This window comes from Ascaphus truei, chromosome 4, assembly GCF_040206685.1.
Source record: "Ascaphus truei isolate aAscTru1 chromosome 4, aAscTru1.hap1, whole genome shotgun sequence".
Lineage (NCBI taxonomy): Eukaryota > Metazoa > Chordata > Amphibia > Anura > Ascaphidae > Ascaphus > Ascaphus truei.
In genome coordinates, this window is record NC_134486.1 from 58870106 (window position 1) to 58892950 (window position 22845).

The window sequence follows — 22845 nt, forward strand, 5'->3', positions numbered from 1 at the left end:
TGTGGTCTCCCCAACATAACCGAGACCACAAGGGCATTTAATGAGGTATACTACGTTTGTGGACATACATGTATAAAAGTTCTTGATATTGTATATCTGTCCGGTGCGGGGATGTCGAAACGTGGGGCCTTCCTATAAACTGTTACATTGACTACAGTTTAGACACCTGTAACATCCCAATTTTGGAGTCCCTAAAAAAGTCTGAGCAGGCCCCTTCCCCCCCCCTATATCAGCCTTAACAAGCCTACACTGGCGACACACTTTATTCGAGCTCGGCTAGTCCCACGAATTCGGGTATACCCGGGTGTATTGAGGTTTGTGACTGTTTTCTGCCCGAGTGCATTGAGGTATTTTCCAGGCAGGGATTGAAGCATTTTATTCCCCCTGGCTGCAATACTGCACAGTATATATATATATACTGCATTACAATTCATGAATTTATGCCATCTGGTAGACACGCGAAGCATTGCAGCCTATTAAATCCTAATCATTATCATTTAACAGATCAGCCGCCCGTCAGCCAGGCATGAACCCAGGCTGGGAAGGCAAATGCAACGGGGCTTGTCAGAGGTGAGGAGCGGCGCATTCCAGGTATCTGCCAGGTACATACTGGGTATTTGCTCGAATAAAGTGTGTCGGTGCAGTATCCCTTATATTGCGACCCCTTTTATATGAGAATAAGGGTTTGAAGGTGAAAATAGGGGATCAAAGGGAATCATTCTGTAATAAGGGCCAATGCCTTAGTACAATATTTCTGATTCTACCCGATTGGGTATTGAATGTAGTAACAAACGGTATGGAGAATTGTTTTTTAGGAGTGCTGCCCTTTACTGGACCCTGTAGGAGTATTTCTCTGGGAATAGCCTCTGCTTTATCCCGTTGAATTTTGAGTAATGAATTAGGATATCCTCTTTTCCTAAATTTATCCTGCATCCTATCCAGGCTAACCCCAATGTCCTCTGTGGTACCGATGATTCTCTTGCTCCGCAAAAATTGGCTAAAGGGAGGCCCTCGTACGGTACCAGGGGGGTGAAAGCTACTATAATGCAGTAGATTATTTCGGTCTGTAAGTTTAGTGAATAGATTCGATTCCAATCTATTATTCACTACGGAAATGGTTGTATCTAGAAAATCAACCGAGATCTCGCTGAACTGACAAGTGAACCCGATAGTGGCCCTAGCTATGCTGATGTCTGAGACAAATGTCAACAAGGATCCAGCATCCCCCAACCAAATGAGAAACACATCGTCGATGTAACGCACCCACATATGCCCATGGATGATGAATTCAGGATGAGGGTATACATACTCCTCCTCAAACCTAGCCATAAAAATATTGGCATATGTGGGTGCGACGTTAGACCCCATGGCCGTACCTTGTGCCTGGATATAGAAGGTATCCTCAAAGAGAAAGTAATTCTCCTTGAGGATAATCTCTAGAAGATCCAGTATGAACATATGTTCCTTCGGTGTGTATAGACCTCCTGTAGTTAAGGTCTCCTTAACGGCTGCGATCCCATCAAGAGGAGGAATCGAGGTATATAAGCTATACCTTGGTGGTAAATGGTGGAATAGAAGATATTTTATTCAGAAAATGTGTGGTATCCTGAATAAAAGATTTGGAACTGTCTACAAACGGAAAAATCAATATCACCATGGGAAAAGTCAATATGTAAGGGGTAAAGGGGAAAGAAGGAGAAGGGGAAAAGCAAAGTGTATATGCAGACATCCGTTGTCAAACAGAAAATGAATTAGAGCAAACCCTCTGTCCTCTGCTCCTCGTGCCCTGTGGAGTGGTTGGGACTGCTTCTGCTGAATTCACTGCTTTAAATAGTAAGTGGAATAGCCGTCTCATGTTCCTGTGGGTTACGTCACTACCAGGGTCCTTCTCTGTGTGATGTCTACGTGGCATTTCCAAAGAGCGCCTGCGCAGACTCCTCTCCTTCCCGGCTTCACGAGCCAGGAAGGAGAGGAGTCTGCGCAGGCGAGCTTTGGACATGCCACATCGACATCACACGGAGAAGGAGCGTGGTAGTGACGTCACCCACAGGATCATGAGGGACGGCTATTCCACTTACTATTTATAGCAGTGAATTCAGCAAGAGCAGTCCCAATCACTCCACAGGGCACGAGGAGCAAAGGACAGAGGGTTTGCTCTAATTCATTTACTGTTTGACAACGGATGTCTGCATATACACTTTGCTTTTGCATAATTCATGATCTTTAGTTTAGTGATTGATATCTGTTTACATTTTCACTCGGTCCGCTTCACGATTCATGACATATCGTGTGCTTAGTGAGTGTGAGATTTTTGACAGTGGGGAGGGAAGGCTTAGGGAAGCACCTTTGGGACCAGGGGGAATGGGCCAGATGAAGAGGTCACCCCTCGAAACGTAGCCCCCCTAGTTTGCTTTCCTTTTTCCATTTTGTGTTTTTTTCCTTTTGCTTCATGTGTTTTTTCCCCTTCTCCTTCTTTCCCCTTTACCCCCTACATATTGACTTTTCCCATGGTGATATTGATTTTTTTCATTGACACATAGGCTACTGTTGTTAGTATTTCAGTTTATTAAAATTATTCATATTCACTCCATTGGTGTTTTTCAGTATCATTAGCTAAGAGACAGAGAGTGCTGGTACTATTTTTGTTTGTTAGTACTTGTGAGGGGAATAAGGGTCCCCTCCTGTTCGGTGCACCCTGCAAACCTGCTTAGTTTCCCGGTCAGAGTGCTGTCTATCACCCCCCTTTCCGCCTCACTGTCACTGGTACACTTTGGTTCTAAGATTGGAGTGGCGTTACATCCTCTGCTCCATCTGATTGGTTGTTGTTGCTGCTATGCTTTCATGTGACTCGCCATCGCGCTCAAAAAACATTCTGATGTCTCCCCAAGCACAGCTCCGGTCCAAGGGCACGCAGCAGCACTTTGGACGCGTGCATCAAGTAACATGTATTTAAATGCGCCAAGTGTGAGTGCGCACACGCGCGTCTCACCCTGGCTGCGGCCTTACAAGGCTGTTTTTTTATGGTGACTATAGAGCTCCTTTTTCGCGACATATCATAATTGTGGACAATACAATTCTAGCCAATGTCGCTTTCAGGGGTAAAAAAAAAACTTCCAAAAATATTTTCTTTTATAGTGAAATGAGCCTGAAGCCATGTCTGTATCCAGGAACTTCTTCATTTTTTTTTTTTTTTTTTTATTTTTTTTTTTTAAACCTCTCCATTTTCTTGTGAAAAAAATACCTAAACAGGTCATGGCAGGTTTGTTTTGTTGGAGGTGGATCAAAGAGGCCTGTTTGTATAGTTTTGTAAAAAAAAACAGACTGAAGAATGTAATCTTTAGTCGTTGTTCATGTTTTTTTTTTTTTTTTGTGTGTGTTTTTTTCTTCTGATTCCATTGTTTTTAAAAAAAAATTTTATTAAACTTTGTTGAATGTCTTCTATGCACTTGCTCTTGGTTTACAAAAATACAAAATTTTGTAAACGGCTCAACAATGTACAGTCATTACTAATGCCAGTGACGTGCTGAGCTTCCAATCTGGTTGATTGATTAGCTTTTATTTATTTTTTTAACAATCTAATGATTTTAAGTTAGTTTGCTAACATGGTAAACTGAGACTTCATAGCTGGTTGGCTAAATCTGGCATCCCTTCTGTCTGTCACTGTGTGTTTTAGCTAATCCTTGTACAGCCAGAGCCCATGTCTCTCCTTCCCCTTAATTTTTATTGGCTCTCTAATATGAGCAGGATGGGATAAATGTAAAAGAAACACTTGATTGACCGTTTCCTATTGAGATTTCCCAGTAATGAAATACCCCCCCCCCAAAAAAAATTGTAATCCAAATCTTGGCTATTACAATTGTTACACTTGTTTAAGGAGGCCAATTATTCTGTTACATTCTCACAAAAGGTTGTTTTCTGTCTGACCCATGTGGTTTCACTTGTGATCAAGTGTTTTGTCTACCTAGTCCCCCCCCCCCCGTCTCTGTCAGAGGGACAATGAACAGTAATATTCAGAAAGGAGGCAGTCAGAGGAAACTGTTGTACAACACATACAATGGAGTAGCTAAAAAGTAAATAAAACCCCTTAAATCGTTTCGCCTTACCATGTTTACAAACTAAACGCAATACTTGGGTTCCTGTTTTTTTTGTTTAAACCCATATTTGCCACCTCACGTGTTACTGCCGTTGGTTTATCTTTGTTCTCGGAGGAGGTGTGGGGGGGACTGCAGCTTTTTCTGTTTTGTTTCTATTGGTGGGTCTCCGGATTTGAATTCCTCTTTAGGTGCTGCCATTAGCTTGCCTAGCTAGGTGAACAATATGGAGGCCTAAATCTCCTTTGGTATGGGAGCCAATAAGAAGCCTCTCCATGGAGCACCCGGTAGCACCAACGGAGGGAAGTATCTCAGGAAGCAAGGGCAGGCACCCAGAGCTGAAATGAATGTAGTGCCGCTCAAAAGATGGGGATTATTATGTTTGTTTTGAATGGAATGCTGTTTTAACCAAGTCTGTATTACGTAGTAACCAGTTTAAAGGCAGCAATGCTTCTGCATTTTTCACATGGTCCTGTGACATGTTACTGTAATGCTTATGCAATTTCTTTTCCTTTTAAAAAAAGGGATCTGCTGAAGATACCAGTGGCACACAATCTTTGGTTGGCTTATTAAATAAGTGCAAAACTCCTCAAGGGCAACGATTGATCAACCAGTGGATCAAACAACCGCTTATGGACAAGAACAGAATAGAGGAAAGGTAAATGGCATCAAAAAGACAAACTGCCTGTAAATGTAATGTGCATAAAGGTCATGCAGAGGAGGGGGGTGGCTACGCTGGGGAAAAGTTACATTCTATATAGTCACAGTGGTCTTTCTGACTTCAATTTTTCTACCCCAAATATCTTTAGTGCCCGGTTTGCACAATATTGAATAAAACCCTTAATGTAGTTTCTTTTCTTTAAACCAGTGTTATTTAAACTGTGTGTGTTTTTTTTTTTTACCATTACCCAGTTTGACACATTTTTCACTGCCACCCAAACAAATCCCCCTGTCCTTTTACACTTCACCCCTCCCATCACATTCAATTTCCCCCCACTAAAAAAAAAGATGTGCGTTACACCTTTTATGGGGGGAGGTCTCCATTCTCGCGATGGCGGATGTGGAAGTTGGGCCCGACTTCTGGGTGGCGCAACATTCGGCACTGACCGGCGGAGGGATTGGAGTGAAGGCCCTGCCGCAGCAGCTGGGGCCTGATGTAGAACTAATGGGTCACAACCCTGGGTTTGAAAAACACTGCTTTAAATAATGTCACTAAACAATGTCACTAACCATTAAAGCAAGTTACATCTGGCCTGGCGGCAGAGCGGGCCCCTTCTGGCTGTTATCCCAAACATGAAGCTTGGGCCCAACTACTGCTACTAGATGCATGGGCGAGCACCCCTCCACTGCTCTGCTGGCATGGACCCTCGCTCAACAGGTAGGCCCTGTGGTGAAAGAGAACAAGTCCTGAGCATAAGGGAGATATTACATCAATTGATAAAATCCTCACTCCTTTCACAATTTAACTGGGCATATGGGTAATAATGAATTAACTGAACACCCAAATTGTCAACTAACCACGTTTACCACTGCATGGGACAGATTAGTGTCATGAGAAGGTCAGGAGGGTTGGACTAGTAACAAAATAATGTATGTGCTAGAAAATTGTTTGTTCTTCTCTGCAAGGCTGTGTTAAGGTAACATGCCAAATGGGTAGGGCCATGGGTAGCAGCTATCAGACTGAGGAAATTACACAAACGGACAACAATGTTGTGGAGTTTATGTGCTAAATTTACTGCTAGGGGAAGGTCAAAGTCTGTGGAGTTACTGACGTTAGAGTTGTAAATTTCATTTAATTTGTAACAGGGGCGAGGTTTTTGTTGGCTGTAGCTTCCAGACTTTTATTGTCCGTGGCTTGCAACCGACCTCTAACTTTATAAATGTGGTCATTCTGCCCAGATACACCCCAGGTTCTAGGAAAGGGGGAAGCTAAAAAGAAAACAAGTACTTTAGTCTTGCAGGAAAATGTGGAAGAAAGGAAGAGGCAAGCAGGGGTGCAGTGAGAGATTAGAGCTGACTAGCAAAGAGGGACGTTTGTATAGCGTTGGTATTGAGCGGCAGATCATTTTGTATGCAATGCGTTTTAATGGGTATCTAGTAATATATAATCTGTAGGTTGTTCTGCGATGTAGATAGAACATTGCAATATAATAAAACTACTACATTGGCAAATTGTTACAAATGAGTTTGAATCAATTGTCAGGTGTTCTAGGTGAATATTTACTGTAGTTCCTAATGACATTTATAAAGTCCTTCACCACTAAATAAAACGAGATTGAAATTTCTCTATGGACCTCGTACACTTTTTGGTTTAAAAATATATATTTTCTGAGCGGTAAATATTTTTATTTATTTTATTATTTTTAATATATATTCAAATTAAAAATTTCAAGCACCGCGGTATTGCAGAGCACAAATAAACTTTTATTAAAAATAGGTTTTTTTTTCTACGCAATGGATTACAACTTTACCTCCTCATGTGACTTGGAGGCATTTTGGCTCCCTCTAGTGACGCTGTATTAGGAACACAGAACTGCAGCTCTGTGCTCCTTGCAAGAGAGGGCTGAGGCTCTCTAAGGGCTCGTCCAGGGTGGTGCTGAGCGGGCGCGCGCGCTCACGCTAGACACGTTGCGACAATTCATATGTCCTGCGTTAGCGGGCGGGCTCGGCGCTCAGCCGCTTGCCGAGCGAGCAAATTTGAATTTGCCGCTCGCAAGTGAGCGGCTCGCCCATTGAGGGCGAACCAGCTCCACGACGTAGAAAAAGCACGGCAGAGCAGCACGCCTCTACCCACCCTGGCCGAGGCCTTAGGCTGTTGTCCACGCTCTTAATTTAAAATCAATCTGTATGCTCACGCGGCGCGCTCGTGAGCGTGCACATACGCTCTCCCAAGCTTGGTGCGTGGGAAGAAAGATCAAATTGATTTTCAAGCTCGTGTGACCCTTCAGCAGCCAATCGGTGCCAGTCAATGCACGGCTACGCAGCCCCCCCCCTCCCTCCCCGCTCACAAAATTTTGCAGGACAGCCTGCGCTCATGCTTGGAGAGTTGGTGACGTGCCAGAGGTGTGGCAGCTTGGCCGCAGCCTAAAACACCTTTATTTTAACCAGTAGCCAAAAGCTGATCTTATTCCGGTGAAATGGGTCTGAGAGAGAAATATTTCATTCATTTTCCAGAGCACTACTTTCTGTCAACTTGAATGTATTGGGTTCACAAAATGGAGTATATGGCTGACTCGCTCCAATCTCTTGTTGAGCTGTGGTACCATGAGAACCTGCTCCTTTTTATTTTATGGTCCGGGCCACCACTCAAACTACTTCCTGTAAGCTTGGCCTGTTCTGTCTGCTTCTTACCCTTTTTTAACATTATTTTTTTTTTTTCTTTTTAGCATCCCTAAAGCCATTTTTTGTTTAGTTCTAGGATTTGATGCAGGGGGTCTCTGGGGCTGAACTGTTAAGATCTGCTCTGGGGACCTCCTGCTTCCTGAGAAACGTACCTATGTAGGGGGTGCCGGTATCTCCTTCATGTTTAAATGTCCCTCGTCACGTGGGCCAATAGGAAGCCGCAAGGGATGTCCAGAGCTGCTACCTGCAGAGATACCGGCACCCCTTACGGAGGTCAGTATCTCGGGGAGCAGGGGGTCCCCAGAGCGGAAATCAACGCAGTGCCGCTCCGGGGACTCCCTGCTTCAATCCAACAACAAAAATAAATAATTTACAAAAATAAACGGCCACGTGCTGCTTTTAAGCCGACTTAGAGCTTGTATGTCAACCTGTTACAGTATTTTATGGATGTAAATTGTTATATAAACAATCAAATACCATTACAACTACTTATAAAAGCATGTAAAAAAAATGCCATGTTTTATTTCATTACAGCAGCAATGCAATTTTTGGCTTCCGTTTTTCCATTCCGATTTGCATGCGTTATCTTCAACATCCGCTGTCTTGGCTGCATCTGTCTTTGTGTGTTAAGTTGGCTTTAGTATTGCTGAGGGCAAGTTTCAAAGTGCCAGACTGTAAGCTGGTTTCAGCAGGTTTCTGATTTCACAATTTTCTATTGATGATCTGGGAGCGGCAGTTTCACTGCGGATGCCACTGAACAATAAACGTAACGCAGGCTGCTTTGATAACAACATTAATAAAGAGGGGGTTCTCGTAATCTCAAACATACACGATGGGTATTTTATACGTACCCTTTTAGGGATACAAATGAATCTCTTTCTTTTCTTCTTCATATACAGCACACTAGCGGTGGGCTGAAAAATGAAGGTGCGCAGAAAGCAGCCGAGACATGAGTAACTGTATTCCATGCCTGCGTTACAATGAAGCACAAGCATTATTTTAACAATCATCAGTTACTGTTTTGCATATGTATTCCGAAACTGCCCTAGGTCGCTCCATCTCCAAACAATAATACAGTAGTGCAGGAGGAGGAAGAAAGGGAGGAAAATAAACCCGCCTACACACGTACTGGAAATAAAAGAGCATTTATTTAAATATTACCAGAACCAGCGGATCCATGATGCCTGGACTGCTGCTCTCTCTAGCAGTGCAGCAATTTTATCTAGTGACTGGCTGGTCACATGATCTTCCCCACAGACCTTTGCATCTTTGGTCCTGTTCTGCTGCACTGACAGCCATTTAGTGAATCTTTGCCGATCAATCAAAGGAGAACGGATTTTTTACGGCAGCTTGGACTGCTACTTTAAATTTTATCATAGCTACTGATATGTTGTAAATATAGAACCTTTTGTGATCTCAAACTGGTTGCGGACACTTTACTGACGAAAAAGAACATAATTTTGCTAAAAGTATGGGCTCTATGCAACTTAACCCTTTTTTGTAATGTTTTAGGTGTATATATGTGAGTAAGGAGTTACCAGTAAGAATTACTATTTAGAAATGTTAAAGATCTGATACCTAACCTAAAATCAGGGCACAAACTGTAACATTTTCTATTATATTAGTTTGTATCTATAAAAATGTACTTTTTTTTTTTGTTAAATCATTTCATTGCTTGGGCTGTGGCATGTACAATAGAAGCATACGGAAGCGAGAGTTTGTGAACCCCAGTGATTTACAGAAATTCTATAGCTTTTCTATGATGACCTTGATTCAAAATCAGGCTTTCCCCCCCCCCCCCCTTAAATATCCAATAGAGTTTATATTAACCAATTCCACGTCTTTTGAAACAAAATCATGTATCAATTAGACCAGGGGTGTGAAATATTTTTCTGGGGGGTTACAGAGGCTCCGCGCTCTTTCCCACGGCATCTAAATTAAGTGCCAGGGGATCGTCTGAGGCCTCTGCAGTGTCTCCTACCTTGTCTTCGGCAACGCAGCGTCATCTGACGTGACGCGTCGCCATGGAAACGCATGTCATTTAATGCCAGATTTTGGGTAAGGGAGGGGGCGCGAGCACAGGGGTTGGCAGGTGGGGGGCGGGGGGGAGGGGGTGGCGCTACATACAAAATTTGCGCACCCCTGAATTAGACCATGAGTAATTAAGAGTCAGAGTATGTGCAGAAGTGAAACCCTAGTTTTATCCACTAAATTTAAGGTGATAATTAGAATTGGGTGTTATAATATAATAATAATAATTCAGGTGGTCTTCAGGGGAGAGTTTGGAGGCCCCACCCTGTATAAAGATCAGAACCATTGTGAGTTTAGTCTTCACCATACTGATGTGTGGAAATGCGTCATGCCATGATCAGAAGAAATCTCTGAGGACCTCAGAAAAGCAGTTATTGATCATCAGTCTGGAAAGGGTTACAAAACCATTTCTAAGGATTTGGGGCTCCACCAATCCACTGTCAGACAGTCTACAAATGGAGAATGTTCAAGACCATAGTCTCTCTATCCAGGAGTGGTCGTCGTACCAAAATCTCTCCAAGAACAAACCGGCAAATCATCCAGGAAGTCGCAAAGGACCCTAGAGTAACCACTCTTGCCTTGGCGAATGTGAGTGTTGATGATTGAACTATCAGAAAAAGACCTGAACAAGAATGGTGTTTATGGAAGGATAGACAGGAGCAAACCACTGCTCTCTAAAAAGAACATTGCTGTGTCTGAAGTTCGCCGAAGAGCACATAGATGATCCACAAGACTTCTGGAACAATGTTCTCTGGACAGACGAGTCAAAGGTTAAACTGTTTTGGCCTCAATGAGAAATGTTCTGTTTGGTGAAAAACGAACACTGTTCAAACAGAAGGACCTCATCCCAATCGTCAAGCATTGTGGTGGTAGTGTGATTGTTTGGGGCTGCTTTGCTGCCTCATGACATGGAAGACTTGCAATCATTGACGCAACCATTATTGTATCAGAAGATTCAAGAAGAGAATGTCAGGCCATCCCTCCTTGAGCTGGAGCGAAACGGGGGAATGCAGCAAGACAATGATTCTAAATATACAAGTAGATCTACAAAAGAAGAAAATCCGCGTTTTAGAATGGACCAGTCAAAGTCTGGATGTAAACCCCATCGAAATGTTGTGGCAGGACCTGAAACGAGCTCTTAATACAAGGAAGTCATCAAATGTCACGGAGTTAAAGCAGTTCTTTAAAGAGGAATGGGGCAAAATGTTTCAAAACCGATCGGCATTTATAGGAAACACTTACTTGACGTCATTGCTGCTCAAGGCTGCCACCAGGAACTGAATCTAAAGGTTCACATACTTTTTCACAAATATTTAAAATGTTTAATCATTCGTATATAAATGTTGACAAAATAGCATTGTTTTTGTGTCATTTGTTCAAGTTACCTTTATTAGGACTTAGATTAAAATCTAATAACATTTTAGGTTTGAAATATGTGAAAATCCTACGGGGTTCACAAACGTGTTCTCACCACTGTATGTTATGTAGACTAGTTGTGCAATAAACACTGCTTGTTTTGAACCATTTACTGCATATTTGGGTGTGGTTTTTGATAATCCACACATTTTGCCTCCAGTCTTTTGTAACTCAAGATTTGCAGACAAGTTGAAATTCGTTGCACTGATAAGTATTGGGAACATGATGCTTGATTTTGTGATTTGGTAATGTCTGTTTTGAAGATTGTCTAAATGTCTCTCAGCAATGTGTTACAGGTTTCTCATATCTAAAGACTAAATAATGTCCCTAATATTTTTCCTCCACACCCCATGTGTGTGTTGTGCTTTGTACCTTATTTTTTTTGGTCTGGCTATGGTTTTGTCAAGTCTGAACTAGATGGAATATGGAACACAAGCTGAAGAAAGGCAACATATCGAGGTGTGGTGTTATTCGAGACTAGCCGTCTAGCTATTTTATTTCTTCTTCACGGTCTTAACTTAAAACGTAGCAATGCATTGCTATACTGCCACCTATTGGGCCTCTTATTATATAGCAGCATAGTAGGCAGCCCTGTGTGATCCCAAACAGAGACGTTTTGTCACAGTATTTACTTGTGATTAAAGATGATGAGCCTCTATCAAAATTCTGCATAGAGCCCAGTCTCGCAAGCACGCTGCGAAGGGGTTATATTCCACTCCTCCCTTTCCTTCTCCCCATATAAACGCTGTTTGCTAAATCTTGCAGTGTCTCTTTTTCACAACATTGCTAAGATACGTCCCTTCCTATTAGACATACACAATCTTGGCAAGCTCAACATTGATAGATTTGGCAATTGGAGAGCTACTGGGAATGTGACCTCAAATATACAACAGCATTTGTTTTATAACGTACGTTGCGTTTGTGTAATCAAGTGTCTGCTGCACCCCCACTATCTCTAAATTGTCTTCTGTCTGGATTGGTCACATTATGTACCTCCGCACCCTTTTGTGCAGTTAATGCATTAAGTTGTTGGAGTCTCCTGAAAATCTTTGCAGCCACCATGGAGGAGAGGGAACAATCTCCATGTGTGGCTTACTCTCTAGAACAAGTGGCTGCTGTTCTTGTCTGTCAGCTGTGAGAGAGGCATTGCTATTCTGCCTTCTCTTCACTGCACCACTTTTCTGTACCTCTCATTTGATTTTATAATTTGATGCCTAATACCTGGAGTCGGACTACAATCCTGCCCCGGAGGATTTTCAGTTGTAACGGAAGACTGATATTTGTTTCACCAGCTGCTTGTTCAGAGCCTTTGATACGGACACTCTGTTCTCCCTTGAATCTCCAGTCCCATACATACAGCATGGCTTGTCGAATCCTAGGTACCTGTTGCGCATCACTTCTGGTGCCAAATGCTCTCCTGAGTAGTTCAACCACTTTTCCAGCTGTATCTATATCCTTATCAGGCCAGCAATTTATCTCTCGAAAGGCAACTCCATCCAACTGTCCAATTATCATAGCTGCTTTTTGTGTATCTGTCACCTGATACTGCATGAACAAGGCCTTCCCTCAAATACACACACACACACACACACACACACACACACACACACACACACACACACACACACACACACACACACACACACACACACACACACACACACACACACACACACACACACACACACACAGTCAGACAGATCTGTCGCCTCACCAGTGAACTTTGGCAGCCAGGGTGCATCAAAAGCGTACGGCAAAATGTTGGGGTTACAGTGGTACAGTCCATACAAATTTATATCTGCAAATATCTTTAAAGTCCTTGTAGGCCCTAGGCACACTCATAATCGTAGGCCCCCAAGATAGATCTATAGTTGGATATTTGCAATGTATAGGTCCTATAATATAACCATAGCTCTAGATAATATATGACTGATATTTTGTCTATAATACTGTTGGCGTTATTGCCTTATATGTAACTTGCTGCCTGTAATGATCGGGGAGGCCATGTGTCAGTGGTGAGAAGAAGGTTGGAGAAGATGTCTGGAGTGCGCGGGAGAGCTTTGTCGTGTGTTTTGGAATCCGTATGCGGATATTGAGGCCATCTAAATTAATACATTATTTTAAAGGATTGTATTGTTTTTATATAAACCGGTTAATAAAGTAATTAAATTTAAAGTAAATTATTCAGTTTGATTTGGCAGTTTTTCTCTTCTCATTTTTGAGTCATCTGAGATTTTTTTTTTATTAGGCCTAAAACTTTTTCGTAGGCCCTGGGCACTGAACCCGTTAGGCCCACTGGATAATCCAAACCTGGAGCGTATATGCTTCTGACCTCCTGAACTCTCTGTTGGCTTCCTATTAATTTCTATATAAACTACAAAATTCTTCTAATTTCTTATAAGGTTCCGCACCTCCCTGTATATATCTCGACTCTCGTTGCACCCCTACTCGTTTCTTGCGCTCCACCCAAGCTTGTCTAATCTTTTCCCCTTTTATGCCTCTTCAGCCATCTCCCGTCTTAATTTTTTCACTAATCTCTCAATATTTGTCAGGCACCTTCACTTTCCACATTGAAAGCCCAGCTGAAAAATGCACCTTTTTTAAAAGAAGCATCTCATTCAATTTTCTACGCCTCTACTATTAAACTCCAAGTGCCCTTGCCCTCCCCTGACTGCACTTTTACTCTTACTGTGTCTCTCTAAACCTCCTGACATACCACTTACATTTTTGGGGCTGGATCTCCCTTCGCCTTACGTTGTCATTTACCTCTTGCACTTATTCCCATTGTTTTGTAATTGATTTATCTTGCATTGTAATTTTGTAAAGTGCTGCATATGTTTTTAGCGCTATATAGATGCAATTATATCTACATACATAGCTCTTGTGCACCACAGTCAATGATGTAGGTAATGTATATTAAAAAAAAAAAACCCATCTTTTAGCTTCTGTATTTTATCTTGAGCATAGATCAATCCTTGTGGAGCAAACTCTGCTACATGCTAAACACAAGTCTGGTGGTCAGAGGGGCTTGCAGGATCTTTCCTTCTCTACCCCCCCCCCTCACTGAGTGATAGTGCCCCATTTCAAACTATTTGAGTTTAATAGACACTCCCCTTAGCTTTTTATTGAAAACCAATTACCTAAGCATCCGATTGATTTAGTTCTCCTGTGATCGATCAGCAAAAGCCTGCTTCCCAGGATTCCCTAAATGGCTGCCTTTCAGTTTCAAATAATTCTTTCTGGCAGTGTAACTCAGCAGCTACAATGTATCCTTATATCACTAAAGTAACAATTATCTATTGTTACAGTTTGCAGTTCTAACTACTGGGAATATTGGCAACAAATGACTACATGAATAGAGGAAAGCAGGAATCCCTACTGATGCACTCACTATAGATCAAAATAATAAAGTTTTAATATATAAATAGAAAACCGAAAAAATCAAGCTATTTAAAACCTAAGGTATAGCGCATGTAATATCGAACAAAAGTGAGTGAATTCTCACTACATGCAGAGAAAATGCTGTTGAACCTATTACATAACAGGTAAGTATATTAAAACTCATGAAAAATTGCATTAAGCATTGAATTAAAAAATAATAAGTTAGGTATTCTCTAATACTACAGAACTGATATAGTAACAAAAAAATACGTAGGATATTGCTTGGATTGCTCTTTTAAATCTGGCAATAGATGACTTATTTGAGGCGGTTTCCTAAAGTGCCAGCCACCTGCTGTGCTTGTATGAAAATGTATTTAATGACCAGTCCGAACTCTCTTATAGGTATTTCCTTAGCACTCCTCTCTTGCAGAAGAAATCTACTTGCCTGTTTTGGCAACAAAGCCATGTGCATTTATTGATTTACTGTATCTTTTTTTAGTTAGTTCAAATAACCGCGTTACTGCTTTCATTTAAATGAACACAATGGAATCCTTAACCCCTCTTATTTTGCAGTTACTGTCATGTAAGTGATACGGCTTTTCTTACCTGTATTGCCGGTAACCTCATACATTTTTTTTTTTTTAATTTTTTTTTTTTTCAACTTAAAATTTTTTATTTTTGAATTGTGTGAGTACATACATGTCATGCATTCATGATAAACATTGGAGGGAAACGTGCCTCCTGCAATTGGAAAACATGCAGCATGTGTAGTATCTGTGTACTTTGGACAAACGGGGAGACAAACAGACTAACCGACAAACCACATTTAGCTCCCAGCCGGGAGGGGGAGATGGGGGTGGGGGGGTGGGAGGGGACCTCCGACCGAGGTTCCGCTTCTAAACGTGTGACCGCTGGCTCTCTGCGTATGAGAAAGCCGAGAGTCCGGTGGGCAACCGGTGTACCTCACACTCTCTGTCCTCCTATGAACTGCGTGTGCTCGTGGACCGTCGAGGTGTCTCAGGGCCTCTCTAAGGGAGAATGCATTTTACGTCTATCAATGCCAAATCGTGGCCCTATCTACCCCCTGTATGTCTGTCTGTGCCAACCATGGTGACCAGACTTTTAAGAAATTTGTGCCAGTGTCATTGACCAGACTCGTCAATTTCTCCATCTGGCAAACTGACCAAATTCGGTTCCTGATCTTAGCGATTATTGGGATTTCATTTTGTTTCCAACGTGCTGCGATCTCCCCCCTCACCGCCGTTGCGAAATGTACCGCCAGTTTATTTGCTCCCCCAGAGAGACCTTTTTGCGGCCTGTTCAAAAGGAACCGCCATGGGTCTACGGGGGTGGATGTGCCGAGGATCCTATTCAGCCAATCATTAACTGAATCCCAGACCGGCGTAAGTTTGGGGCAAGACCACAGCATGTGTAACAAGTCTGCTTGTTGTCCACATTGTCTTGGGCACAATGGGGAGTAGCTGGGCAGAAATTTAGCTAATTTAGTGGGGGTGTGGTACCATCTCATCATAACTTTATATGCATTCTCTCTCAAAGTCGTGCACATTGAGCTTTTTGAAGTCGCCGTCACAATTTTTGTCCACTCCTCTACGTCAATTTCCTCCCCTAAGTCCTTTTCCCACTTAATCATGTATCCGGTTTTGTCCGTCACTGTCTTACTAGAACCGATCACTTCTCCGTACATCTGCGATGTGAGTCCCTTGGTGGATGTCCCCAATCGACAGAGCTTTTCAAAATTCGTCATTGGGATGTGGGGCTGCACTGATTGATAAAACGCTCTGAGCTGGAGGTATCTAAAGAACTCGGCGTTGGGAATGTTTTGGTATTCTTTAAGTAGATCGAATGTCTGAACGCCTCGTTTTCCCCCCAGATCTATTAGCCTGTTTATTTTGCCTTTTTTCCAGATAGTAAAGTCTGCGCTGGTCCGGCCCGGAGCAAAAAGTGGGTTATCCCAAAGTGGGGTCATACCTGACGCTTTATGGGTCAGACTACATCTCATACGTGTGGCCTCCCAAACCGAGAGTGAGTTGGTCATGGAGGATAGCGGCAATTTGGCACTAATCCGTGCCTTTTTGGGGAGCCAGATTAAATGTTCCAGAGCCACAGGGGAGCAAAGCCCCTTTTCTAGGGCGACCCATCTCTTTGAGCCTGGATTCGTGTGCCATTGCTTGATTTTGCATAATTGCGCCGCTTTGTAGTAGGACAACAAACAAGGTACCGCCAGCCCTCCTGCTTCCGTGCGTTTACGCATAATTTGTTTTCCCACCCTCGCTTTCTTGCCTCCCCAGATAAATTTATCTATAGCTGATTGAAGTGAGAGGAAATCCTTCAATCCTATCGGCACTGGGAGGGTTTGGAAGAGGTATAGGATGTGTGGAATCAGGTTCATCTTAACGCAGTGGATCTTTCCGATCCACAAAATATTGTGGGTGGACCATCTTTTGAGGTCCCCTCTCAAAGTCTGTGCCACTTTGGGATAGTTTGCCTGATATAGCATATTATAAGACTTGGTGACGTTGATCCCCAGGTATCTAATGTTTTTCGGTTGCCAATTAAAATTTAAATTTATGGCGATCAGCTTCTCCGTGTGCTTGGGGAGATTAATATTCATAGCATCAGATTTAGACTGGTTTATTTTGAATCCGGAAATCCTGTTGAATCTCCCCAACAGGTCAAAAAGGTTTGGCAGAGAGGTAAGGGGTCTAGATATAGTCAGGAACACGTCATCCGCATAGAGTGCCACCTTATGTGACTGGTTTCCAATGTCTATACCCGTGATGTCTTTGCTGTCGCGTATGTGGGCGGCCAGTGGCTCCATACACAAAGCAAAGAGGAGGGGGGAGAGCGGGCAGCCCTGTCTTGTTCCGCTCTTAATTTGGAAGGGGTCCGAGGCGAACCCCTGGTGGGTAACCCTTGCCAACGGAGTCTCGTAGAGGGCGAAAATTGCCTTTGTTAATTTCTTTCCCATCCCAAACGCTCCAAGCGTGGCCTCAAGGTATGGCCAGTCTATCCTATCAAACGCTTTTTCTGCATCCAGACTGAGCGCCATAACTGGTATTGATCTGGCATTGGCTATTTCTAACAGATCAATGATTCGTCGAGTATTGTCTGAAGACTGTCGACCCGGGACAAACCCGACTTGATCTGGGTGCACCAGTCTGGGTAGGATGAGACCCAATCTATTGGCCAGGAGTTTGGCGTAAATTTTAATATCCGAATTAATCAGGGATATTGGTCTGTAGCTTTTGCAGTCCAACGGGTCTTTTCCCTGTTTGTGTATTACCGAAATGGACGCTTGGAGCATATGTTGGGGGAAAGGGGTGCCTCCCAGTACTTGATTAAACATGTTGCGAAGGAACGGGGTTAAGAATTTTCCGAATTTCTTATAATAAAGATTCGAGAAACCGTCGGGACCCGGGGCTTTAGAGGGTTTTAGATGTTTGATAACCTCCAATATTTCCTCCGTTGTAAAGTCACTACCCATTGCCTCTCTGTCCAACCTACTCAGGTCCGGTAGATTCGAGCCCTTCAAGAAATCTTTCAGGGCTTTGTCCGTGCCAGCCGAATGGGCTACTTTGTCCCCGTCATATAGTTTCGCGTAGTATGTTTTGAACTCCGCTACAATTTTTTTTGGGTTGGCCGTGGTGTCGCCTGACTCCAGCCGTAGGGCCTGGATATTATAATTACTGGTTTTAGCGCTAATCATGTTAGCCAGCAGGGTATCTGGTTTGTTTGCTTTTTCAAAGAATCTTCTCTTAGACCAACTTAACGACTTCTCCACCTGAGAGGCCAGGAGTAGATTTAGTTTAGTCTGAGCGTCGCCAATCAGTTGGCGGGTGGCAGGGTCTGGGGTGATTTTATATTTATCCCATAGTGTCTTTAGCTCCGAGTGTTCTTTCCTGATTTTAGCGTCGCTCTCTTTTTTTCTTGCGGGCAGCAATACTGATCAGATTCCCCCTTATTGTTGCTTTGTGTGCCTCCCAGAGGGTTATGTGGGAGCTAACGCTTCCTTTATTTTCTCTAAAGAATGTTTGGATTTCGTCCCCAATCCTGATCTGTAGATCCGGGATTTTTAAAAGGGATTCATTTAATTTCCAGTTTGCTCCTGGCCTGTCCAGTCCTATCTGTGTGCACTGCAGCTCTATTGGTGCGTGATCGGACCACGAAATATCGTGGATTCCCGCATGGGCGATCTTTGGGACCAGTCTACTAGAGACAAAGAAGTAATCGATTCTACTAAATGAGTCGTGTGGGTGTGAGTAGAAAGTATAGTTTCTAGTGAGGGGATGGAGTTCCCTCCAAATGTCGACCAGCTGAAGATCCCGCAGTCCCTGTTCGAGGGCCCTGGATCCAGGATCCGTCCGGCGCCTGTAGGGATCTGAGCGATCTAGGGCTGCGTTTGATACTGTATTAAAGTCTCCCCCTATGATTAATGCGCCTTTAGCGTGTTTGCGGATAGTTTCAAAGGATGAAGCGAAGAAGGCCGGGTCTTGTCCATTAGGGGCATATATTACGGCGATCGTGATCGGTTGCTGGTTAATGGACCCTGTGAGTAACAGGAACCTACCCTCCTTGTCCTTCTTCATCTCATCCACCACCAGTCCCACCCTATTATGTATCAGTATTGCTACTCCGCGTTTTTTCACCCTTGCGGACGCTAATTAAACCTGTCTGAATTGCTTATCAAAGTATTTGGGGAAACTGGTGGTGCTGAAGTGTGTTTCCTGTAGTAAAACAATGTCCGCACCCTTACGTTCATAGTCAGTGAGCGCTATTTTTCGCTTACGCGGGCAGTTCAGCCCCTTGGCGTTGTGTGAGATAAATGTTAATGACATGAGGTGCGTGTGTTCTCACCTCTTGTCCTGTATGTCTTAGGTTGGAGTGTCCGATGTTCCCCGGGAGTACTCAGCCTCTCTGCAGTGCACAGCGGTGCGCTCAATGTCAGCGGGTTGCCTCCTTGGCCGGGGGGGGGGGGGAAGGGCAGGGAGAACACATATGGGACACAGGACACATAAAGGGAAAAAAACAACATTGATATGATCAGCAATGTGGGTGAGGCAATAATGGTCCCAGACCACCGCCCCCACCTTGCCTTCGGGAAGGTGGAACTCCTCCAGCGCCCCTGGCTCCCTCCTCCCCTCCACAGGGCTCCTCCGCTCCATCCTCTCCCAAGGACTTTCTCGGCTACCTGGGCATCCGCCCCGGCCCGAGTCTGTAGACGCACAGCGACGGCCAGACTTAAGCCCCCGCCGGCAGACAAATTGTACCATTATGTACGTGGTATCTCTTGCCATGAGCTATCCTCTAGCACTTCTAAAGAACTGACTCTACCGTCAAACCCCCCCCCCCCAACTTATTCGCGTTCCTAACTAAGTAACCGAGCTTACCTCCAGCTCCCCTCCCACCCTATAACTAACTCGAAAACCCCCCCCATAGCTTTTATTCGGTCCCCCTTGACCTCTTGTTCTGCCTCCCGTTGTCCCCTTCTGGGGCCTTGCAATTGTTTTCCTCATGCAGTCAACATGCAGTTTTTCTGTGTCTAACTCCCAGCCCCCCTCTTCTCCTCCTTTCCCCCCCCTCTTCTCCTTCCCCCCCCCCTCTTCTCCTCCCTTCCCCCCCTCCTCTCCTCCTTTTCCCCCCCTCTTCTCCTCCTTTCCCCCCCCTCTTCTCCTTTCCCCCCTCTTCTCCTCCTTCCCCCTCTCTTCTCCTCCTTTCCCCCCCTCTTCTCCTCCTTTCCCCCCCTCTTCTCCTCCTTTCCCCCCCCTCTTCTCCTCCTTCTCCCCCCTCTCCACCTCCTTCCCCCCCTCTCCCCCTTCTTCCCCTTCTTCCCCCCCCTCTCCCCCTTCTTCCCTTCCTTCTCCCCCTTCATCCCTCCCTTCTCCCCCTTCTCCCCTCCCTTCTCCCCCTTCTTCCCTCCCTTCTCCCACTCCCAGTCTGGTGTGTCCCCGTTGCACTCTTAGTCCCGGGCATCCTCCTCGGGTCTCTCCAGCGCTCCGCTCGGCCTCCGTATGCTTGCGCTGCGGCTCCTCCCCCTTTGGTCAGTGTCGCCGCCATCTCCCTGCAGGCCTTCTCGCGGGATTTTTCAGTTCCTTCCCTGTGACGTCACCAGGTACCGCCCTCAGCCAAATGATCGGTCGGAGAGGATCCAAGATGGCCGCCAGACGTGGAACACTGCTGCTGGGCTGCGTAGGCGGCTCGGAGGTAAATGAAACTTGGAACAACAGGTTCCCCAGACGGCTCTCAACATTAGAGCCTTAACGCGGCAAACTGTGTAAACTGTGACAATGTCAGGTGAGCCGGTTTACCCTTTTGTCGTGGGTAAATTTTCGTTTAGCGATTTAATTTTATTTTTGTTGTGAGTTTTCTCTTTTGCCTCCAGCCCTCCTCACTTAGGACTCCGAGGCTGTCGGTTTTTGTTAGATTTCCCAGCTTCCCTCCATGTTGGGTCTGGGGCTGCACACTCAGTAGCTGCCTCTGCGGGGGCCTTATCCTGCAGCCCGAGTTTGGCCAGGAAACTCCCCCCCCTCCTCCAGCTGCCGCAGGGTGTGTGGGACGCCATTGCGGATCACCATCAGGCCAAACGGGTATAGCCAGCGATAGCGAACCCCCTCATCGCGTAGTACCTTCGTTATAGGTGTAATTTTTTTCAGTTTGAGGAGGGTAGCGGGGGAGATGTCCTGGAAGACTTGCATCTTATGGCCTTCAAATAGTGCCTCGTTCCGGGTCAGTTGACAGAAGGACTCTTTGGTCCTGAAGAAATGAAAGCGTACTATGATGTCGCGGGGGGGTCTCCTGGTTGTGGCCTCGAGCGCAGGGCTCTATGGCACCTGTCTAAATGGGTGTCTCGCTCTGACTTCTCTGGCATGAGCTGCTGGAGCCATCTGGCCACAAAATCCTCCGGATCCGTCTCTTCCTCCTTGACCCCCCGGATCCGCACATTGTTTCGGCGGTCCCGATTATCTGCGTCCTCCTGTCTGTCGGCGAGGTCCCGCATCTCTTTCAGTTGGGCAAGTTTTTTTTCAGCTTTCTGTTGGGCCTTAATGGAGGAGTCAAGTTTCCTTTCAAGGGAGTCTGTTCTGATCCCTATGCTGCCTAAATCCGCCCTCAGAGCGGTCAGTTCAGACTGAAAGCAGCGTTTTATGTCCATAGAGAACTCCCGCATGTCCCGTCGTCGCATTATCTGGTCGTCCCTTTCATGATCAGCCCCGTCTTCCCCTTCAGACTCGGAGCCGCTATGTATGGGCCCCTCGTGGTTTTTGGCGCGGCCCGCTTCTCCCTTGGCAAAATAGTCGGTTAAGACCGACGAGGTCCGCTTCGATCTCGTTGCCCTCGACATCCCTGCAGCTTCGGCGGGCTATGGGGGTTTTTCCGGTGAGTGTCGGCGTAGTTTTCGTGCTTTATTTATTTTCGTGCCGGCTGTGAACGGAGCTTGTAACTCACACGTCCATGCAGCCAGCCGTCGCGCATGCGCCTCCCTTTTTTTAATTTTTTAAAAAAAAATGTAACTTTTATTTTATATAAAAACAGTTTTATTATAGGCTAGGAATAAACTTTTTATTTATAACCAATTCCAAACTCCATTGAGTTTCTAGTGAGTAATACACAGGCACCAAAACAATTACTACTTCAGATAAAATGTATGACCAACACTTCTAAACAGTACATCCAGACTATTGCACTGATATAAATATATTAAATGCAAGGACGCAATCAAGCGAGAAAACCCTTTGAGTCGTTTATTTACAAGCGCTGTTTTCCACTATACTTTATTTGAAGGCTTGAATTTGTTTTGATGGTTCTTGAGCCGGTAACTTTGAATCCCAAAGCGCATTCAGCACAATTGAGTCTCTGGCGTGGGGCAAGTACATCCATAGAGCGCACGGCCTCAATCATTGCTGGAGCAGCGTGTGACGGTAAAGGGGTACCCAGGCCAGTGAAAGAAGGTATTATGCCCGGCTGGGTGCCCCTGAGCCATATTGGGGAATTATAGAGTGCCAGCTCTGCGACCCAGTATTGGCAGTAACACTGTAATTGTATTAAAAATGTCTGTGTGTGTCCCACTAGGTATAAGGCGGTGATAATAATATCATGGTTTAAATGTATGAGTTATTGTACCCATGTTTCCCTGTAACCCGAGCAAATGAAAAATGGTTTTAAAAAGCAGCAGCTTACAGCGCATAGCGTTTAGCTAGCGTCGGCTAGGAAGGTCCTAGAATGCTGAGTTTTGCTCTGAGTGCTGCTGGAGTAAAAACCATTCAAAAGGTTATGCTGCAATTTTTATAAAGTTATATGAAAATTGATCAATGAAAGTCCCCATCTTTTAATTGTGCCAACATTATAGGAGTGAGGGGGTTTTCATTCTGGCGGGACAACGGAAACACTTAATTACAAGTACCATACTGTAAGATGCATAACAGGGAATTCCTGTGAGTGATTCATGCATCATTTAGCCCCGAACTTGTAAGACATTCCACTGGCATGGTTCCAGGATGTCTGGAAAAGTCCAGAGTTAAAAAGGTTCCGACATATTAAGGTGTTAAGTGGGGACGGGTAAATACAAGTA

The 22845-nt window shown here is 44.5% G+C and overlaps 1 protein-coding gene across 1 annotated transcript in view; it reads left to right on the forward strand.

The window, feature by feature from the left end:
• Positions 1-22845, forward strand: part of MSH2 (mutS homolog 2) — a 189058-nt gene that overhangs the window by 23046 nt on the left and 143167 nt on the right. The window contains exon 6 of the mRNA XM_075595822.1: positions 4616-4749. Within this exon, the coding sequence (XP_075451937.1) occupies positions 4616-4749 (134 nt within the window). The remainder of the gene's footprint in view (positions 1-4615; positions 4750-22845) is intronic.